Here is a 19,436-nt window from a genome sequence, read left to right as displayed (position 1 = left end):
GCGCTGACTCAGGCTTGGCCACAGCTGGGCCAGAAAGCAGAAGCCAGTGGGGGGAGGGCCCCTCGCTTCTCTGGGTCCTCCCAGCCCTGGCTGGGGTGGGGGTGGCGGGCAAGAGGAAAGCTGGAGCTCCTTCTCTCCTCCATCCAAAGCTTGGGGTGGGGGTGGGGGGGTGAACATCCAGGCCCGCAGGGAGCTCCCATGGGAGGGAGGGGGGTTGACCGTGGGGGACCCAAACGGGGTTTGTCTCCAGACTCCACTGGACACCTCAAGCGATGGACCCTCAGCTTCCCCTTCTGTAACAGGGGGAGAAGAGTGAAGTCTGGGGAAGAAAGCCACGTGGTGGGCTCAGAGGCAGAGGGAGGGTTGGCCCAGGCTAGGGGTGGGGTGGCCCAGCTGGAAAGGTCTTGGGAGGTGCAGGCAGAGACTAGCCTGAGGTGGAGGCTGGGGGTGATGAGGGAATAACCCAGACGTTCAGGCCTTGCAGGGCCTCAAATACCAGGCATGACACAGGACCTGATCCCACGGGAGGAAATGCCCAAACCTGGCCCAGATCACAGCCAAGTCCCCAGCTCCCCAGCTCTGCCTCCTTCCGGTCTGGGAGAAGCCCCAGCCTCCCAGCCTGGTGTCCATGGCAGCAGCTTTGGGCGGGGGCGAGGGGGTTCCCTAAAGTCCCCACGACTGGATGGTCCTGCCAATTCTCTTTGAACCCTTTGCAAAACCCATTTCTGTGATGTCTCTGGAAGAGGAAGCCCTGGCGAAGAAATAATCCCAAATTGCTACAAGTTTTCCAGTGGTTACTAGGCCCCAGCCTGATTGGATGAATTCCCAGAGGTAACCTCATTCCTTTGCTTATCCAAGCCTTAAGAGACTTGCTCTTGGGGGTGGGAGTAGCAACTATTGATCCTACTTGGTGAGAGGAATCTGAGGGTCAGATCCTCTGGGGAGAGGATCAGAAAGGGCGGGGGGGGGGGGGGGAACTGTCCCAAGGAAACAGCAGGTGGCTGAGTGCAGGCACCTGCTGGAGGCCATGTGGGGTGTTACCTCTTGTCTCCAAGCTCAGCCTGCTGGTGTCATGGGACCTAGAAGGTGACCTTTATCCTGTGTTCCCCCACGCAGTGGGTGAAGACCACAGGGGAGACAGCGTCTGGGCTGGAATCACTCACGGGGCACAGCAGGGACAGCCCTGGGGAGAGCCCGGGCGCTCAGGCCAAGGGAGGCAGGTCCTGCCCCTTGGAGCCCAGTGAGAAACGGCTCAGAGGGCAGCTTTGTTCATTTATCCTGGGCTGCTGCAGGCATGCTGGGCCCTGACAGGTGCCAGCCCCGAGGGGAGAGGGCAGAAAGCTTACTCTCTGTAGGGGGAGGGGGGAGGAGAGGGGAGGGCTGAGACCGGGACCTTGGGGAGGGGAGGATGGCGAATGGTCAAGGTCAAAGACACCATGAGGCCCCAGGTCAGTGTCCTCTGGGACCTGGAGGCCTGAAAGTCAGGGGTGGGTGTGGAGGGGGTCAGAGGAGAGTCAGCAGGGAGGGGCTGGCACTGAGGGCATTAAGGACATGGCGGGGGGGGGGGGCTTCTGTGTGTGATGAGAGGGTTGTGCTATCGACCCCACCTGGCAATGACGAAGCTGCCCATCAGAGGGGAGGCGGCTTTCCTGAGGGCCTGGCTGGTGGCTGTGGGCTGGGACTCAAACCTGGGGGACAGCCTGGATGCTGGTGAGAAGCCAGGCTGGAGTCTGGGGTGCCTTGAGGAGGCCGTGGCGCAGGGCAGAGCTCAGGGTTTGAGCCTCTCTGCCCTGTGACCTTGGGCAGGTCTCTCAACTTCTCTGGTCACAAGCAGCTAAACCGGGTGGCGGGGAGGGAGGGAGGACCGTCAGCCTTCACTGGCTGCCGGGTCTGTGTGACCCTGTGAATGCCAGGGTCCCCAGCACACAGGAGCCATAGAGAAGTCCCGTCACCAACAACAGAAGCATCCACACGTTCGATGTTTTATATCCATATCAGTATCAACGTACTTTACAAAACCTGTCTGCCAGCCTAGCTGGGCAGGCAGGAGGTGGGGGGGGGGGGTCCGCGGGTAGTGTAGAAAACCAGGGCTCTCATCCCAAAAGAGGAGAGAAAAAGGGGCTTTACAGTCAAGAGAAAATCAAATCAGAACCCAACATGATCGAGGAGAAGCCTTGAACCTACACTGAGTAGAGGTGCCGTGGGCAGTGATGCGTCTCAGCCGCCCAAGCGGTGCCGGGGGCCTCTATTTCTGGGAGGCCTGGTGCCGGTGGGGCCGGCTTGTGAGTTTATTTTTAACTCTTTTCATTTTGGGGCGTTGCTTCTTGGCCGGTGACCCCTATGGGGGGGATAACCAAGTGGTGGTTTCACTTCAGGGTTTGGAGGGGAAGTTGGGTCTGGGGGCGGGTCCCGCCCGGCCCAGAATGTCCCAGCCGAAGTTCTTGGAAGTGGCCAAGTAAAGTTCCTTCCTGCCGTGACCCCAGGTCTATGGCTTAAAAATCGGGGCACCCAGGCTGGGGCCGCACAGCCCAGGGGCCTCTGTAAACATGGCAGGTGCAGCCAGGTGGGGCTTCGGGGACCCCGGGGGTGGGGGGGCTCTGGTGGGCAGGGCGCACAGGATTAGGGGTGGCCAGAGCCGTGGGGAGGGCAGTGCCCATGGAGGAGGGGGGTATGGGGTTGGGGAGGTAGGACCCCCAACCCGGAGACACAGAGGGACAGAGAGAAGGACCGACAGGTGGGGAGGGAAAGAGACAGGGTGACAGGGAGAGACGGAGGGAGGCTCAGAAAGAGAGATGGAAAGAGAGACAGGAAGAGGCTCCTAAAGGAGACAGACAGACAAGACAGAAAACCCGGAAGAAGGGACAGAGGCAGAAGGATGGGACTGCCCCCCCAGCCTCCGGGCCCGGGGGTGACCGCTCCGGGCCGGTGCTCGGTGGTCAGCGGGTGGCCGGCGGGGGCCCGGGCCCGGGGGCCCGCACGGGGTGGGCGAGCGTGACAGTGAGCGCGTCGTTGTGCTGCACCAGCGAGGCGTGCTGGTAATGCAGCACCAGCTCCTTCAGCGACCCGTACAGGTTGTAGGGCTCCGCGAAGCCGAAGCCGGTGGCCGTGCGGTAGATGACACAGTGCTTGGTGTCGCCGTCCACCCTGCAGGCGCAGGCGAAGGGGGCGCTCAGGTGGGCTCCCCCCCCGGGCTCTCCCCGTTCCCGCTACTCCCACCAGGTGATCTCGGCGCTGGACGCGCATTTCCCCGCGTCCTGGACCCCACCCTGGTCCGGATGCCACCGCCTCCTGCCTTAGCTTCCTCCCTTTCCTGTGGCAGCCATTGTGGGGGGGGGGGCGGCGGGGAGCTTCTTCCTGGCCGTCTTCCCAAGGTCTAGCACACAGTAGGTGCTCAGCGAGAGCTCTCAGGAGGAACGCGCACATCCCCCACCCCTGCGCTCACTCCCGGCTCCCCCCCCCACCAGGCACTCACACCACAGAGCAGGCATAGCAGCCCCGCTGGCTGCTCTCGCGGATGAGGAAGGTGCCATCCCGCTTGCCACTCAGCATTTCCTCAGCCTGCGTGCGGTTGATCTTGCCCACGTACCACGTGCGTTCCTCGTGGTGGGGGAGGTCATCCTCGTCTTCCATCAGCGCATACTGGCTGCGGAGGAAGCAGGGAGGGACCCCGGTCACTCACCCACAAGCCTCTGAGGCTCTCCTGCCGCCTGGACGACTCACCTGCCCTGGTGAACTCCTACTCGTCCTGCAAAACCCACCGAAAACGGCCCCCTCCTCCGGGAAGCCTTCCCGGGCCCCCATCGGGTGTTCACTTACTCCTCGGTCTCATTTTTGATCCCCAACCACTCGTTGATTTTCTTCTGCCGGGCACCTTTCTGGGTAAGCCACCTGGAGGAAGAGGAAAGGTAGGTTCATTCCACCCTGCCGGGAGGGGAACAGAGCAGCACAGGCAGGCCAGCCCACAGTGGGTCAGGGCGGCCCGGCCAGAGGCAAGGACCGGCCTACAGGAGTGCAGGTTCTGGGTGCAATACCGCCGGCTGCCACAAGGGGTCAGCCTTGGCTTGGTCGAGGAAAGCTTGGACCCGGGGACCTTGCAGGGAAGCCCCCACTTACTATGTTTCCTTTAACACTTATCAGACCCCTAGAATGGGCCACCCCAGCAAGGTCTTATCGCTACCAGAAATTTAGGCCTGAGGGCTGCACGGCAGTGTGCCTTCACACGGGGGGGCTCTGTTCCATATCTCAGTTTCCCTCAGCTGTTAAGGGCTAACTTTACAAAGAACTTTGAGAGAACAGAATGAGCTAACGCGCACTCGGTACTCAGCACAGTGCGTGGCACACGGCAGGTACACGTATGCATCTCAGGCGGAGGTGGGAGAGAGAAGCCCTTGAGGAAGCCCTCGGCGGCTCGGGGGGGCAGGGGCACGATTTCAGCTCGGGCTGGGGCTGCTGCGACCCTCCCGTGCGCTAGGCCGCGCGGTTAGCATCCACAGACTGGCTTCTGCTGGAGGCTCCCAGTGACCAAGCTCCGTGGGAACAGTGTTCCCATTTCACAGACCACTGTGAGGCTGAGGCCGACCCGTACCTAGGTAGCCCTTCCCGGGGCGGGGGGGGGGGGGGGGGGGGGCTAGGAGGGGTCTGATGGACAGGGCCGGGGGGGGGCTCGTGGACAGACGAGGGGTCTCAGGGGCAAGGCGGGGCCGCTTGGTGGAGGCAACGCGAGCGAGGCCCCGGCAGAGGTCACCGCGCCAGATGTGCCTGAGCTCACGAGGGACTCTGCATCTGGGGACAGAGCCCGGCACTCACACGAGGTACTGGTCTCGGATCTTGCGGAGCTGCATGAGGTCTGGCTTGAGGCTGTTCATGCGCTTGTCGATCTCCCGGTTGTCGGAGGCCTGTGCCCGCAGCTCCTGCTCCAGCTTCGTGCGGCTCTCGTGGATCTCGGCGATGCGAGACTTGAGCCGCTCTGAGTTCAGCAGGATCCTGTGGGGGGGGCGGCTCTGAGGCCTCAGACGGCGCCCCAGCCTCCACGCCTTTGCACTGCTGCGTCCCTGATTTCTTTCCCGCGAACTCCTATTCATCCTTCAGAGCCCATCTCAAGCGACCCTCCCTCCCCCTGGAACTCGGGGTGTCCCCCCTGTTTCCTTTCTTTCCCCAAGTGCACTGTGCCAGATCAGGGTAGGGTGGGGTAGGGCAGGGCAGAGGAGCCGACTCACCTCTGCATCTCTTTCTCATTGCCCTCACGCCGGAAGCGCTCCAGATACTCCTTGCTACACTTCTCTTGTGTCTGGCCCTGCTCTTCAAAGATCTTGATGGTCTCGTTGAAGGCCTCAATTGCTGTGCGCTTCATCTGCAGTTCCTGAAATGGCGGTGGGGGGGGGGGCACTCTTAGCACCTGCTGGGATTCCTTTCAAGTCCCTCATGAGGGGTGAAGGCAGATCCCCACTCTGATATGGAGACTTTGCTCACGCTGTTCCCTCCATCAGGTGCATCATTCCTCTAGCTCCTCCTGTACTGAATGGACTCCTATTCAGCCTTCAGAACCCCACTCCCCAAACCCACTCTTCCTTTAGATCCTCTTTTGGGTACCCTACAAACACCTGGATCTGTTAGCACTGCTGAGAATTAAAGACAAATCTAGGGGCACCTGGGTGGCTCGGTTGGTTAAGCGTCCAACTCTGGGTACTGGCTCGGGTCACGATCTCACGCCTAAGCTGCCGGAAGCTTAGGTCTGAGAAGCTGCACGATAGTGTGCCTTCAGCGTGCCATGCTGACAGCACAGAGCCTGCTTGGCATTCTCTCTGTCCCTCCTCCGCTCACGTGCACTCTCTCTCTCTCTCAAAATAAATTTAAAAAATTAGAAAAAATGACAAATCTAGTTGCTACGTACAGGGCATGGGGCTCCCTCTCAGGGTACATGCTACACGGAGTACTTTCAATATGTCATCTTGTAGAACCTGCCGAGAGCTTCCTACAAAGCGAGAGCTATTAATGGGGAAACTGAGACTCAGGGGCCCTAAGTCACTCCCAAGATCACGATGTTCACCACCCATCAGGCAGGCGTCTTGTCTACTCAGAGCTTCAGACGACCCATCAGTAAAAAGGGGACAAGGAAGAAATTCCTCGGGGATGGCAGGGGGAACCGAGATATTCTCTGCCTGAAATGGAATGTCCAATCTAAATAAGCTGCGTCTCAACTTACAGAAGTAGATTATTAACAGTCTTTGAGTGATAAAACCTCCCTCCCCCTTCCCCGTTTAAAAAAAAAATTTAATGTTTATTTTTGAGAGCGACACAGACAGAGCACGAGTGGGGGAGGAGCAGAGAGAGAGGGAGACACAGACTCCAAAGCAGGCTCCAGGCTCCGAGCTGTCGGCACAGGGCCCGACGCGGGGCTCAAACTCACAGAGGATCCTGACCTGAGCCGCAAGTCAGATGCTTAACCAACCGAGCCACCCAGGCGCCCCATCCCCCTTCCCTGTTTTATTTTTTTTTTTTTTTTTTTTAAATTTTTTTTTTTTCAATGTTTATTTATTTTTGGGACAGAGAGAGACAGAGCATGAACGGGGGAGGGGCAGAGAGAGAGGGAGACACAGAATCGGAAACAGGCTCCAGGCTCCGAGCCATCAGCCCAGAGCCCGACGCGGGGCTCGAACTCACGGACCGCGAGATCGTGACCTGGCTGAAGTCGGACGCTTAACCGACTGCGCCACCCAGGCGCCCCCCCCCTTCCCTGTTTTAAAAGATGTTGCGCTTTCCCGTGATCGCCTGACCCTTTGTCTCCATCAACTCTTTGTCAGGTTATCATCACTCGGGATAACATCCAGGTTGAGGGGTGACGGAGAAATAAGGAAGACCCGCGGTTCCAGATGGGGAAAGTGAGGCCCCGAGAAACGCAGAGGCTCCACCAAGGCATTTTCTAGGTCCTGACTAAGCTGCTCCCGGGAGGCTGGCTGGTGCCTTCCTTTTTTGAAAACACATGCACTGATTTCTGCCTTTAGGGCAGTTCCGGGTGCTGAGTGACTGCTCTGTGACCTGGAAGCAGACGGCTGTCCCTATGGCCTCGCCGCCGCCCCTCCACGCCTGGGTCTCCCCACGTGTGCAGGCCTGTGGTACCTGGGAGGTGCGTGTGTACTCCTCGTAGAGCTGGTCGTACTCGCGGCTCTTGTCCTGGTACTGCTGGTGATAGACTTTGAGCTGGGCGCCCACCGCCTCCACGCTGTCCTCCTTGACGATCTGGTCCTAGGGACACCCGGGGTGATCAGAGAAGCGGCCTGGGACACTTGTGCCGGAGGCTGGCACTGTCCTCCCACCCTGGCCGCAGACCTGCTGGTACTTGGACACTGGGTAGAGGAGCCGTGTGTCCAGTTTGGCATTGTACTGGGCCAGCGACTCGTGGCGGTAGTGGGTGATGAGGTCCACAACGGAGCAGAAGGTGAGCGGCTCTGAGAAGCCATAGTGCCCGTCACGATGGAAGACCTTAATCAGCTTGTTGTTCCCGCCTTTCCTAGGGGCGGGCGAGAGGGGTGTCAGCAGCCCGTGGGATCCCCAGCCGTCCGGACACCGCACGTGCCCCACTCTCCAGGCAACCCCCTGTCCTTCCGCCCTGGGTGTCCTCCCTCCCACCTCTCACACCCAGTCACCCCGGAAGGGGCAGGCCCCCACCTGAGGGTCAGTGTGTATTCCCCCTGGATCTTGCTGGATGCATCTCGGACCAGAAAGGTGCCGTCGGGTGTGTCCCGGAGTTTCTCATTCACTTCCTCCCTGCGGGGAGACCCAGGATTGGGGCGCCCACCGGGAGACCCTGCCCTTCGGGCTCTGCCCGCCACGTGGCCCCGTCCCACGGCCCTACCTGGAGATGTCACCCCAGTACCACTCGGCATCCTGCAGGGAGGGCGGGCTCCCCCCATTGGCTAGGCCTGCGGGGGCTGGCTTGGCCTTGGGGGGTTTGGGCGGCAGCGCTGGGGGACAGGAAAAGAAATGTACACTGAGCACCAACTGTATACCGTGGCTGGCTCCTACTGCAACAGAGCTTGCTGATGCGGGCAGGACTCCAGGTCAGTATTCGCGATTCCCAACAGTAAGAGCTAATATTGGGGTGGGGGGGGGGAGAGTCACCTGGGGGTGCGACCTCCTGCTCTTCCAGATGTTCCTGAAGCAACTTCTCCACCAGCAACGCCGGGAAGTCAGGGCTGGGCTCAGTCCTAGAGGGAAGGGGAGCGCAGGGGGTAGGTAGGGTCTGAGGTGCACAGGATCCCGCATCGTGCGGCAGACGTACGTGAAAACGCGTGTAGGGAAGAAGACGGGCAGGTGTGGGGGCCCCCCGCCTGTTTACGTGTATGCAGTAAGCACTCGATAAATGTTCACACACCAAACACACGGGAGTCTAGCACCTAGGGTGGGAGGGGGAGCGGAAGCGAAGGTGCACAGCTCCACCCACGAGCCTCTTCTGCGGTCTAGGCCCCATCGCTTCAAGTCTCAAGGCTGCTGGGGTCTTCCTGGAACCACAGATCCCACCCCGGTTATCCTAACTAGTCCCCGGCATCACAACACCTCTGGCCTCTTAACCCCGGGGCCCCCGTTCACACTCCTTTATCACGGCCTAGACCCCACCCTGGGCGGAGGCTCCCCGCCCCTCCTCCCTGAAAGCCCGCCCCTTTCAGCTCCGGCTCAGCCCCGCCCCCTCTGGCGCCTCACCCGTCGGGCGCGCCCCCTGGCGGCGGCGAGGGGGGCGGCGCGCGCAGCAGCAGCGGCCCGAAGGTGGCGCCCAGGGTTCGCACGGCGGGGCCCGGAGCCGGGGCACGTCGGGCCACCCGGCCCAGGTGCTGGAGCAGGAAGCGCAGCGTGAGCGCGCGGTGCAGTGGCAGCGTCGGGGGCTCCAGCGCCGGCCCCACGGGCCCCGCGGCCTCTGTGGACACACGGCCGGGGCAGGGTGAGCCGGGGCCGGCGCCGGTCCGCCCCGGCCCCCTTCCCACCCGGGCTTCCCGCCAGGCTCACCCCGCAGGGCCCGGCGCGCCTCGGCCGCAGCCTCGGGCGTCACGAGGGGGGCGGGCAGCGCCAGCAGGAAGCCCTTGACGCCATCTGCCAGGGCTGTGGCGTCCCACTGCTCCACGTCGCTCAGGGACCAGTCTGCGGGGGCAGGGGTGGGGGGCAGGGTTGGCCAAGGAGGCCCAGGGCCAGCGCTCCCCCAACCCCTGCCCGTCCAAGCTTCCCCTCACCTGTGCGCGGGGCGGGCAGCTCAGGCCTGTAGAGGGATTCGCTGTCTAGCCCTGGAGGGGTAGGGGAAGGGGTGGGTCAGCTCCACCCCAGATGGCAAGACCAGCTCTCACATGCATCCCCGTACCCCTTGTGGGGCCTGGGATGGCTACTCAACCTCCCAGAGATCAGAAGAGCAGGGGGAGGGGAGGCAGGTGGTGCCAGAGGGCACAGCACGCGCAACGGCAGGTCCGGTGACCACCTTCCCATCCAACCCGGTAGGAGTCACTACTGCCCCACCTCCACGTGGAGGCCCAGAGCATCCAAGCTCGGCTTCTTTCCATGCAGAGTGGGTCTGGCGGCCCCGTGAGAGGAGGAGTGGCCCGCCACCAGAGATAAGCAAGCAGCATACATGGGTTGCAGCCGGGCGGAGGCTCACCTGTCCGCTCAATGGCCTCCACGAGCTTCACCAGGAGCGGGGGAGCCACATCAGGTGGGGAGAACTGCTCTGGCAGGTCAGGGAGCGTGAGGCCTGGCAGAAGGGGACAGCGTGTTGGGGGGGTCCCTGGAAGGACTCCGGCCCTTCTTTGCCTGCACCTCCGCTTGCGCGGCTCCCGGTGGGGTCGGGTCTAGGCAGGCGCCTGGCATCTGAACCGCCATCGTTTGGAAGCCAAAAGGCCCGGCTGAAGCGGCTGGGAGGGTTGAGTTGGTGGCAAACGATTTTCTGGGTTGAAGTAGCAGTTTACACACTTTCAGAGACCAGGTAGAAATCCTGACACCTGCGACTACGACCTTATTACGCGGATACAATTAAGGTAAGAATTGTGAGACGAGATGTTAGATTTGGGGCTCTCAATCCAATGACTGGTGTCTTTGTAAGAAGAGAAGGCCAGGTGAAGACAAAGGCAGAGATTGGGGTGATGCGCCCACAAGCCAAGGAACACCTGGAGGTCCTGGAGGCTGGAAAAAACAAAGAACCACCCGTTCCTAGACATTCCAGAGGGTGTACGGCCCTGCCGACACCTGGATTTTGGACTTGTGGCCTCCGGAACAGTGAGAAAATACACTGTTGCTTGAGGCCACCGAGTCCGTGGGCATTCACTACGGCGGTGCTGCCGTCGCTCACTGTGCGACCTTGGGTACAGAACCCGCCCTCTCTGAGCCTCAGTTCCCTCGAGTAAGAAACCGGTTCATGGTGTCATTTCTCCCTTAGTGGGAACAACAAAGCGGTTGAAGACCATAAAAGGACAGTCTCCCCTATCCGGGTCAGAACACCTCACTTCAAGGACCTTTCTCCATTCTCTAAGTCATCTTGCTTTAAAAAAAAAAAAAAAAAAAAAAGTATTTCTCCGGGTTTTAAAAATGCTGAACCCCTTCCCAGCGGGTGTCAGAGGCCTTCCTGGGCCCGCGTTTCTCGCTCCACCGGGCCCTTTGTGTTCAGGCGTGCTCTGCCTGCACGGCCACCATTTGATGCGGCTCCGGCCCTCGGCAGGGACGCCCTGGCATCCAGCAAGGGCAAGCCCAGGCCTGCGGGGCCTCCCTGAGTGATGGGCCAGGTGGTGCCTCAAGCTGGAGAAAGGCCCAGCTACGTCAAAAACACTAAAGAGGAAAAAAAAAGAACAAGGGGAGAGGAGGTGGGTGATGGTGGCAGGGTGGGGGCACAGGTTCGAAAGTTGCCTGCGGCTCCTCTGCAAAGCGGGGGAGGGAAGTCTTGTGAGAACAGGTGTCACCCCCATTTTATTGATGCGGGAACTGAGGCCGAGGGAGGGAGCAACCACCCTCTGGGGGCCCAGGTGCGACACTGAAGTTGCGCACTAGCTCCCTGTGCGGGATGGAACGGAGGGGACACAGGCAGCCACAGCACGTTGCTGGGTGGTCCTAGGGCCCTGGAGAGGCAGGGCCTGCACGTGCAGAGGGCCAGTTCTTCCTGCTGCCAGATGAGGAAACTGAGGCCTGGAGAGGGCTGGCCCCAGTCGCTGTCACCTAGTCCTGGAAGACTTGGAGGGCGGGGCTGGGCAACCACTCGGAGTGGGCATGTGTGTGGTGGCTGGACCGAGGCCAGGCAGAGGAGGGAGGCGGCTGTTACCAGGGGGAGAGGCAGATTTTGGCTGGGAGCCCGGATGGGGCCGCCTCCTGCTCCTCCAGGCTGAGGCGGGACGTAGGCCCCGGCCCTGGAGGCGCCAGATGCTGCAAACCCCTAGCAGCACCACACCACAGCCTCTGTTTCCCGCACCCCCCCCCAACTCGGCCCCATGCTGTGGGGTTCTGCTGTGACCCTCTTGGGGCATCAATGTCCCTCTGGCACAAAACCGGGCAGGCCAAAGGTTGGGGCCATGGCGCCTCCCAGGGCCTTGGTCCTCCCTGGGGGATGTGGCCACGGTGAGTGGTTTGACTCCTTTGCACCTGGGTCTCCCCATCTGTAGGCGGGGCCTCCCTGGGTTGCTGTGGCGGGGGGTGGGGGAGCAGACTACCAGGCACTCAGCACTTACCAGCCTCCTCCCCACAACCTGAGCCTTGGTTTCCCTGGCTGGAACCCATGTGCCCTGCCCAGCAGACAGCGATTTCAGCCTACCCCCAGTGCCCTCATTCTGCACTCCTACCACGTGCCTCGGAAGTGTAGATGGCCAAGGGTCTTTGGGGGAGGCGTGTGGGGTCCTCATACCCCAGTGTGCTACATGGCCTGGAATGATCATCCCATCCTCTTTATTTAGGCTCTGTGGCTCCCTCCATTTTGGAATCCAGGTAAACTTAGGGCAACAGACAGGGGGTTTCTCGAGGGACTCTATCGGTAAACCGAGGGATGAGGCTAAAGTGAACCTCTGAATCCTGCCGAACGCTCCCCACTGTGCTCAGAGTCAATCCCACAAAGTCCCTGAGGCACAGCCCCTGTTGCGTGGCCCTTCCCTTCCCACTCGGCTCCATGGGCTGTTCCCCGAACCCGCCACTCCATCCCTACCTCTCAGCCTCTGCCTTTGCTGTGCTTGCCGCCTGGAGCCCTTCGCCCCCAGCTCTCCCCTTGTGAGGCTCCTTCCTCACAGCCCTTTTCGTTACCTAATCACTTCTCGTCACTTGTCACTTCTTGCACCAGGAGCCCCACAAGGGCGGGGCCGGGCCCGTGTCCACCGCTGTGTCCCCGGCGCCATGAACCGTGCCCAGCCCTCGACAGCAGTGCAGTCAACACTTGCTGACCAACCACATGTCCTTATTCCTCCTCCCCTGGAAGGGGTGCCATTGCTTCACTAGAAAAAAGAGGAAGCTGAGGGTCTGAGGGAACCCCCGCCCCTGCCGGGGCCCCTGCCTGCTGCTCACCTGGCTCAGGGGGCCCGTCCCGGGGCCTGGCGGGCAGTGGGCGGGGGCCACGCGGACGAGGGCCGGGCCGGGCCAGGGCTACAGGACCCAGGAACTCGACGTAGGTGCCGGGGAAGTCACCTCGCTGCCGCGTACGCTCATTGAGGCCCGGCATCCAGCCCACGCTCTGTGGGCAGCGCTCGTTGCCCTCGGCCACGCCCAGCACCTGCAGGGCTGCTCGGCTCACCACCAGCACGTCGCCGGGCAGCAGCTCCAGGTCCTCCGGCCGCTCCCGGCGGAACGGGTACAGCGCGCGGTACTGGAAGCCCTCGGCGCCGGCCATGGCTGGGCAGGGTGGGGTCTGGACGGTCAAGCTGCTGCTCGGGGCCCCGGTGGCCCCATCAGCTGGGGCGACGGCCGGGGAGGGTCCGCTGAGTCGGCCTGGGGCACCGAGACCACTATTTCTACCAAGAAGTTAGTTACAGGTGACCACGGGGGTCACTCATGCCTTGCCTCCCACCATCATTCCACGACCCTGACGTGGGTCGCTCATGGCTCGCTCCACCATCCGTCAACTGGTGGGAGGGGGTCGGCAGCGTGGTCTCAGGTCACTCGGCCGCTGCGTCCCCCCTCGATCCGTAGGGCAGGGCCAGGCTGCTCACTCCCTCACACGGGGGGCCATCGGCGCCCGAGGCTGGCGGCTCTTCCGGCTGCGCCAGACGAGGGGGCCGAGGGCACAGGCTGTCACCATGCTTGGCCAGGACGCCGACCTAGGGGGAGATGGGCAGGGCAGCGTCAGCCGGGTCGGGCTCCTGCCACCCCCACCCCAGAGATGGGCCCAAATCTGAGCTTGGAATCCCCTCGCTGGGTAACCTCGGGCCAGTCCCAGCCCCTCTCTAGTCTTGTTTCCCCAGCTGTGAAATGGGCGTAACAGCAGCCCTTGGGGTTCTGGTGAGCTCTGCCCCAGGCATATCGCACGCTCTTCATCGGCCCGTTAGAGATGGAGAAACTGAGGCTCAGCGCAGGGAGGTCTTTGTCGGACCAGTGGGCCACGAAGCCAGTTAGACCCCCAGTGGGCAGAGCGTGATGGGGAATGCTTAGGGTACTATGGGAGTCCCAAAGAGGGGCCGGGCCAGCTGAACACAGGAGGCAGCAAGGAAGCAAAGAGGTAGGAAAGCAGGTCCAGCTGGAGGCCCCAGCGTGGGCAAAGGACTAACAAGTGAGTCCAAGGTCTCTGCGGGGGGAGAAATGAAGGTGCGCGTGTGCGTGCGTGCGTGCGTGTTCCGGCTTGGCTCAATGAGGGGCCTAGAGTAGGATCTCAAAACGTGAGGGGGGGTGATGGGCGGACAAGGGGACCTCCATGCAGCCAGGAGAGGGTTAATGGCAGGAGGGCATCACAGCTGCCAAGGGGGAGGCTGCTGGATGCATGGCGATCGGTGATCACGCCCCGGGAGCGCCCAGCCTCGGGGAAACAGCCCGCCACGGACAGCATTCCCAGTCTCAGCCCCACAGGTTCGGTCTTCCTGAGACTGGGGAGTGGGGGAGGGCGTGCTTTTCTAGAGGGCGGGTCTTCAGAAAGGATAGGAGAGAGTACTGGCTAGAGGGAATAGTACGTGCAAAGGCTTGACAGTGGGAAGTTGCTTGCCAAGAGTTCAGGGTGGCCCGATGAAAGCCACCCGCCGTCGACCGCGCTGGTCCTCGAGTGCCAGACAGAGGGGTCGGGGCTTTGTGCCCCGACCACGAGAGCCCCAGAAGGGACTCTCTGCAGGGAGGAGAAGCTCCCCGTTCCGGGGTGCCCAAACGTACCCGCTTCCTGGACCCGGTACCACCATTCTACAGGTGGGGAAACTGAGGCCCAGCGAGGGGACGTCCAGGAAACCGCCTGGATCCGCTCGCCTGCCGGCCCCCGCGCCCCAACGTGCACACGTTTGCACACGCCCCGGTGTGTGCGCCCGGGGAATCCAAGAGGCCGGGTGGAGGGGCCAGGCCTGGCCAGGGGCTCGGCGGCTGGACGCAGGGCCCGCGCGCTCACGCGTATTCAGAGGCGTGCCCGGGCCTGCGTGGACCCGGCAGCCCCCAGGGGAACGGAAGCGGAGACGACCCCCGACCCTCCTGCATCTCACCATGTCCCACACAAAGCCTGGGTGCCCCTTATTACTGCTCGACGCCCCACTCCAGGCAGGGCCTCCTTCCATCGGGGGCCGCAGTCCCAGCGCCTTATCTCTGCCTGGGGGCACCGTGTTCCTCTCCCCACCGTCCGGGGCAGGCTGCACCGCTGCCAGGTCGAACCCGAGGCCTCCTGCTCCCGGAGGCCCCCGGTTCCCGCGGGGCGCGATGCGGCTAGGCGCTCGCGTTCCGACTTCCACCTCGGCCCCGCGCTCTGCTTAGGCGCCCCGCACTGGCGCGCACGCCCAGCCTAGCCTGCCACGCCAGCCGGCCTGGACTTACCTGGTCGCGGCCGCCACCGCCGCCGCGGCCGCCGTCACACGGAGCGGAGCCCGACCCGTGGCTCCGCCGCGGCCGCCGTCGCCGCAGCCGCGGGATCCCCGCCTCCGCCACAGCCGCCGCGGTTCCGAACAGCCGGGCCCGCCCCCGGCGGAAATGGCCGAGCGCGTTCGGGCCAGGCGCGTGAAGCGAGGCGGGGGCGGAGCCTCGGGATGGCCGAGCATTTCCGGAAAGAGCCGAACATCCTCCCGCGGGACTGGCGGGCAGAGGGTGCCACGAGATAGCCGAGCATTTCCGGAAACAGCCGAGCGCAATCGCGTCAGCTAAGCGTTTCCCTAAGCTCGGCGGGGCCCGGCTGGGCTTCGAGATGACCGAGTGATTCCGGAAATCGCCGAGCGTCTCCCCCCAGCGGGACTGATGGAACCGAGGCTGAGCCCCGAGACTGCAGTTTCTGCAAAGAACCGCGTGTGCTCGGACCCAGAGGGAGGCCCTGTGAATCGAGAGCCAGGGATGGACCACCAGTTTCCGGAACTGATGGATGGGTCCTAAGGGCGCGAGGCGGCCCGAGCTCAGGGCGCAGGAGGCGGTGGGGTGGGAAGGGAGCTCGCCGCAGAAATCTGAGCTTTTCAGGAAAGATCCAAATAAGCTGGGATTGAAAGCGTTTCCATGGCAGCCCAGAGCGTCCGGAAACAGCTGAACTATTTGCAGCGCAGCGAGCGCGGGAACACGCCCAACGAGGACCCAGAGACGGACGATTGTTTCCGGAATAGCCGAAGACACTCGGAAGCGTGGCCCGGGGCTTCTGGTACTGCCCAGAAGTAACCCCAAAACACGGAGTTGGGGTGGGTTCGCGTGCGGCGTGGGGGACTGTGGGGGGACAGGGCACAGTTCCAGCGAAGACTTGTATAGAAAGGACACAGAGATGGTTTATTTGTTTTATTAACACAGCTCGGGGCCCCAGATCGGTGTCCGGATGAAGCTTTTAAGAGCAGAGCCTATGATGGGTACTCGGGGAGAGGGCAGGAGGAGGCCAGGGACCCGAGAAGACATCAGGGAGAATCTCATTGGCGAACTCCTGCGCCACCTTCAAAACCCCTTCAAAGGAAGTCAGTTTTCACCCCGTCCCCACCACACTCTCTCCCCTTACCCCTTTCTTTGCCCCTCACAAATCCAGACGTTGGGCCTCCTCTTTGTAAACGTGGGCTTTTATTCACGGTCAGCTCCAGGATGGAAGGGGGGTGGGGGGCACAAGTCATGCACAGCCTTGGTCTAGCTCCAGCACCAGCCAGTGCTGGGCGAGGGTCTCTGGGAGGGATGCAGAGTGGGCTACCGTGCCTGGAAAGTGCCCTCATCAGGTGGGGCGCAGGGATCTGGCCGGCCACCTCCACAGAGGAAGTGGCGGTTCTGAGACGCCCAGTGTGTGTCACACAGCAGCCTGGGGAAGAGAGCTGGAGGTGGATCTGCTGTATCCGACACCAGACTCTCCGTTCAAGCTCCCTTGTCGACAGTGCCCACGACGGGGCCTGGCTGCGTTTTTTTTTTACCAGGTGATCGTGCGACACGTCTCCACCCCTCGCCAGGCCTCGGTTACTTGTCCGTAAAATGGGGAGGACACCGCCACCTGCAGCCTTCTCAAGGCTGGCTGGGGGAGAAGCCACGAGTAAAAGCGTCTGGCATAGGGCGGATGCTTAATAAATAGTCATTGGGATTAGTTTTGTAAACACGAGGAAACTGAGGCACAGAGTGGGAAAGCCATTTTCCCAGAGCCACACGAGGAAGCCAAGATTCAAACTTGGGCCCCATTGCCCCCCAGCTGGGTTTCTCACTCGAATTTCATTCTAGGAAGGCTGCGATACGTTGCGGGAACCCTCCGTAGGGTGTTTCAGACACATCATGGTCAAGGGCTCACCCTGGTGGGCACTGAGCACGTGAAATCTTGTCCAGGCTGGACGTTCTTCCCCTGCCCTGGCAGTAGTACCCTTCGAGGCCTGCGCCTCCCCCCCCGCCCAGGGCATCAGTGTCCCCCTGTGGAGTGGGTGACCTCTCTGCTCCTCCATCAAGGTCCCAGGTCCCACACCCCCTCCCCCGGGCTGAAGCCTTCAGGACTAGAAACAAACTCTAGCGAGACTGGCCTAGGGATAGAGGCTATGACAGTGAGACGTAGCTTTCAGCGTCCAGTCCCTCATCGGGATTGCTTTGTTTTGTGGTGGAGGGGAATCATTTACAGACTCTCCAAGTCCTATCCGCATTGGGCCCAGACAGGTAAGCTTGCCTGTATCCCCTCAGGTCAGTGGGTCCTGGGCCAGGATGGGATCAAGGAACACGCACACACAAAACTAAAACATACAGAAAACCTAGAAAACACAAACATACGTAACTTGTCCAAAGTGCTTCCTTCTCAGCCCAGGGGGCAGCGTCTGCAAATGGGGTCCCAGGTGCAAGGGGCAGGACCCGGGCAGCCACCTTCACAGTGGTGGCTCAGTCTAACTATCGCTTATAAAAAGTAATAAATTAGTCGCAGGGATTTGCTGCTATTTACAATGCCACCCTTGTCCCCCATTCCTGCCCCCACGTACGGCCCCTGATCTGCACCGGAACACGAAGGAGGTGCTGTCTCTACTTTCCGGTAAGGACTGAGATGGCTTCTCGCCTTCCGGGTGTCACAGTCTGGTGGCTCAGTCTCCATCCAAGAGTCGCTTGACGGAAAAAACATTGCACACGAAAAAGCCCAACTTCTAGGCCAGGGGGAGGCCGGGTGGGAGGGATCAGTCCTTCCCGGCAGGACCAAGGGCTCCTGGCACAGCCTCGGCGCCCTCCACGGCAATCTGCGGCACAGAGGTGAGCGGCCCGGCGGCCTCCTCGGGTGGCTCATCGAAGCTCACCTCCTGCACGGCCTCCTGCTTCTTGAAGGAGTCACGGCGCTCGGACAGGTGTAGCCGCCGCATGACTACCAGCTCCGAGTCTGGCCCGCGGCCGCGGCGCCCCAGCTCCCCATCCAGCCGTTCACCCGAACCCAGCTTATCAGCCGACTGGCCCCGGCGCAACCGTGGAGACCGGGCGGGTGCAGGTGGGTGCCCGGGGAGGGGCGAGGGTGAGCGGGGTGGGGGCACGGGCACCGGGGGGCAGGCCAGTGGGGAGGGCGGGATGCTGCTGGTGGACTTGCGGCGGCCGGCCTTGGGGCGGGGTGGCCCGAGCTTGGCGGCCAGGCCATGCAGGGAGCTAGGGCGGGTGTGGCCAGCGGCGGCAGGAGAGGCAGGGCTGCTGGAGCTCGGGGACGCACTGGGAGGGGATGCGGTGTCTGTGGGTGATAGATGAGGGTCAGGGCCACCGGCCTGCATGTCCCCAGCCCTGTCGTGGGGCCCTGGGCCTGAGAGCGCCTGCCAAAGCCCACGTCTCTGCCTACGGCCACCCAGTATGCCTGCCTTTCTCGCCTCCTGTAATGTGTGCAAGGTGTTCCCTTGGCTTAGATCTGGTGAACTCCTACTCATCCATCAAAGCCCTAGTTCCTATCCACCCACTTCTCATCTAATGACCTACCCCTCAATGGGCCAAAGGTACGCATCCACCATCTGCCCCGTGACCGCCCCTCCACCCCAAGCCTCAGCTGCCGAGGATACCTGGTCTGAGGAAAGGAAAGATGGCACAGATATCCTCAGCCCCTCGAAGTCAGGGTAGAGAGGGGGCAGAGAGGGCTTCTTGGAGCAGGGGCCTCCTCCAGGAGGCTTTCCCTGCTTCCCCTCAGGGGTGCCCCAGCCTGGTCCTCCCATCACTGGAGGCTGACCCAGTGAGCCTAGGGGTGTCTGCACCTGGCTGTCTCTCACAGACATTGGGCCAAGTCCCCATCCTTTCCTGCCCCGGAATGATCTTTCTAAAACGCAGACCCTTCTAAAACATGCCCTCTCTAGCTCACACACCCTCCATAGCTCCCAGCTGCCCACCAATTTAAGCCCAGCTCCTTGGCCTGACCCATCTCCCAACTTCCTCCCTCCCAGCCTTCTCCCTGCTTTCACAACCCTGCAGCCTAGCCCCCTTGGTCCACGATGCTCCCTCTGCTGGGTACTCTCTTCTCTGCTCTCCCGCCTCTCTCCTCCCACTTCCAGGCTGCCTTTCAGACCCCAAGCGACTGGAAAGGCCCTTCTGGTCCCCTCACTTCCTATGTCATGTCATTCCCTCCTGTAAACCCCACCGGCGTCCTCAATGGGGTCAGGCCCCACAGACCTGAGCAGCCCCAGGGTGGCCCCGGGGCAGGGCGGGGGGAGGGGGCACACCTACCTGCGGGGGCGTCGGGAGCTGGGCTGCAGCAAGGCGTAGTGGGGCTGGGGGAGAGGCTGTGGGTGGGCGAACCCGGGAGGCTCTCGCTGGACGACAGGGAGTGGTGGAGGCCGGAGGAGAAGCTCCGGCTGGTGTGCAGCACAGAGGACTGTTTTGAGATCTTCTTGAAGAGCGACTTCCGCCTGAGGGGGAGAGACCCGATGCTTCAGAACCCCTGTCCCCAGCAGTCTAGGGAG

General features: G+C 62.2%; 2 protein-coding genes and 2 long non-coding RNA genes across 16 annotated transcripts in view; 2 read left to right on the top strand and 2 right to left on the bottom strand.

Annotated features, from left to right (window-relative positions):
• The first annotated feature begins 172 nt into the window (after positions 1 to 172).
• Positions 173 to 7,733, top strand: LOC115506533. The gene is made up of 2 exons (XR_003966411.2): positions 173 to 831; positions 6,801 to 7,733. It is a non-coding gene; the product is annotated as an uncharacterized LOC115506533 (long non-coding RNA).
• PIK3R2 (phosphoinositide-3-kinase regulatory subunit 2) lies at positions 2,810 to 15,017 on the bottom strand. Of its 2 annotated transcripts, XM_030304513.1 has the most exons (16): positions 14,932 to 15,017; positions 12,505 to 13,253; positions 9,635 to 9,727; positions 9,219 to 9,269; positions 8,998 to 9,129; positions 8,698 to 8,908; positions 8,119 to 8,204; positions 7,853 to 7,961; positions 7,666 to 7,764; positions 7,327 to 7,507; positions 7,117 to 7,242; positions 5,217 to 5,359; positions 4,807 to 4,983; positions 3,817 to 3,888; positions 3,473 to 3,643; positions 2,810 to 3,144 (listed from the first exon to the last, which is right to left on the bottom strand). In XM_030304513.1, exons 2-16 carry the CDS (start codon positions 12,824 to 12,826, stop codon positions 2,937 to 2,939), a joined length of 2,181 nt encoding a protein of 726 aa, XP_030160373.1. In that variant the 5' UTR covers positions 12,827 to 13,253; positions 14,932 to 15,017; the 3' UTR covers positions 2,810 to 2,936. The 2 variants fall into 2 exon arrangements, with proteins under 2 accessions (XP_030160373.1, XP_030160380.1); XM_030304520.1 differs by lacking the exon at positions 14,932 to 15,017 and having other exon boundaries at positions 12,505 to 13,295.
• A 54-nt stretch (positions 15,018 to 15,071) lies between these two features.
• On the top strand, positions 15,072 to 17,272 carry LOC115506529. The gene is made up of 2 exons (XR_003966409.1): positions 15,072 to 15,770; positions 15,877 to 17,272. It is a non-coding gene; the product is annotated as an uncharacterized LOC115506529 (long non-coding RNA).
• Positions 16,116 to 19,436, bottom strand: part of MAST3 (microtubule associated serine/threonine kinase 3) — a 37,445-nt gene continuing 34,124 nt past the window's right edge. For 10 of the 12 annotated variants that reach the window (XM_030304501.1, XM_030304448.1, XM_030304435.1 and 7 more), the window contains 2 exons: positions 19,201 to 19,382; positions 16,116 to 18,226 (listed from right to left, as the gene is read on the bottom strand). In XM_030304501.1, the coding sequence (XP_030160361.1) occupies positions 17,694 to 18,226; positions 19,201 to 19,382 (715 nt within the window). In that variant the 3' untranslated portion in view covers positions 16,116 to 17,693. The remainder of the gene's footprint in view (positions 18,227 to 19,200; positions 19,383 to 19,436) is intronic. The other 2 variants (XM_030304487.1, XM_030304505.1) reach the window with 1 other exon arrangement.

The sequence above is a fragment of the Lynx canadensis genome, chromosome A2 (genome assembly GCF_007474595.2).
Source record: "Lynx canadensis isolate LIC74 chromosome A2, mLynCan4.pri.v2, whole genome shotgun sequence".
In the NCBI taxonomy this organism is placed as follows: domain Eukaryota; kingdom Metazoa; phylum Chordata; class Mammalia; order Carnivora; family Felidae; genus Lynx; species Lynx canadensis.
Note: the sequence above shows the minus strand (reverse complement) of the source record. Positions and strands in the feature narration are given on the sequence as shown.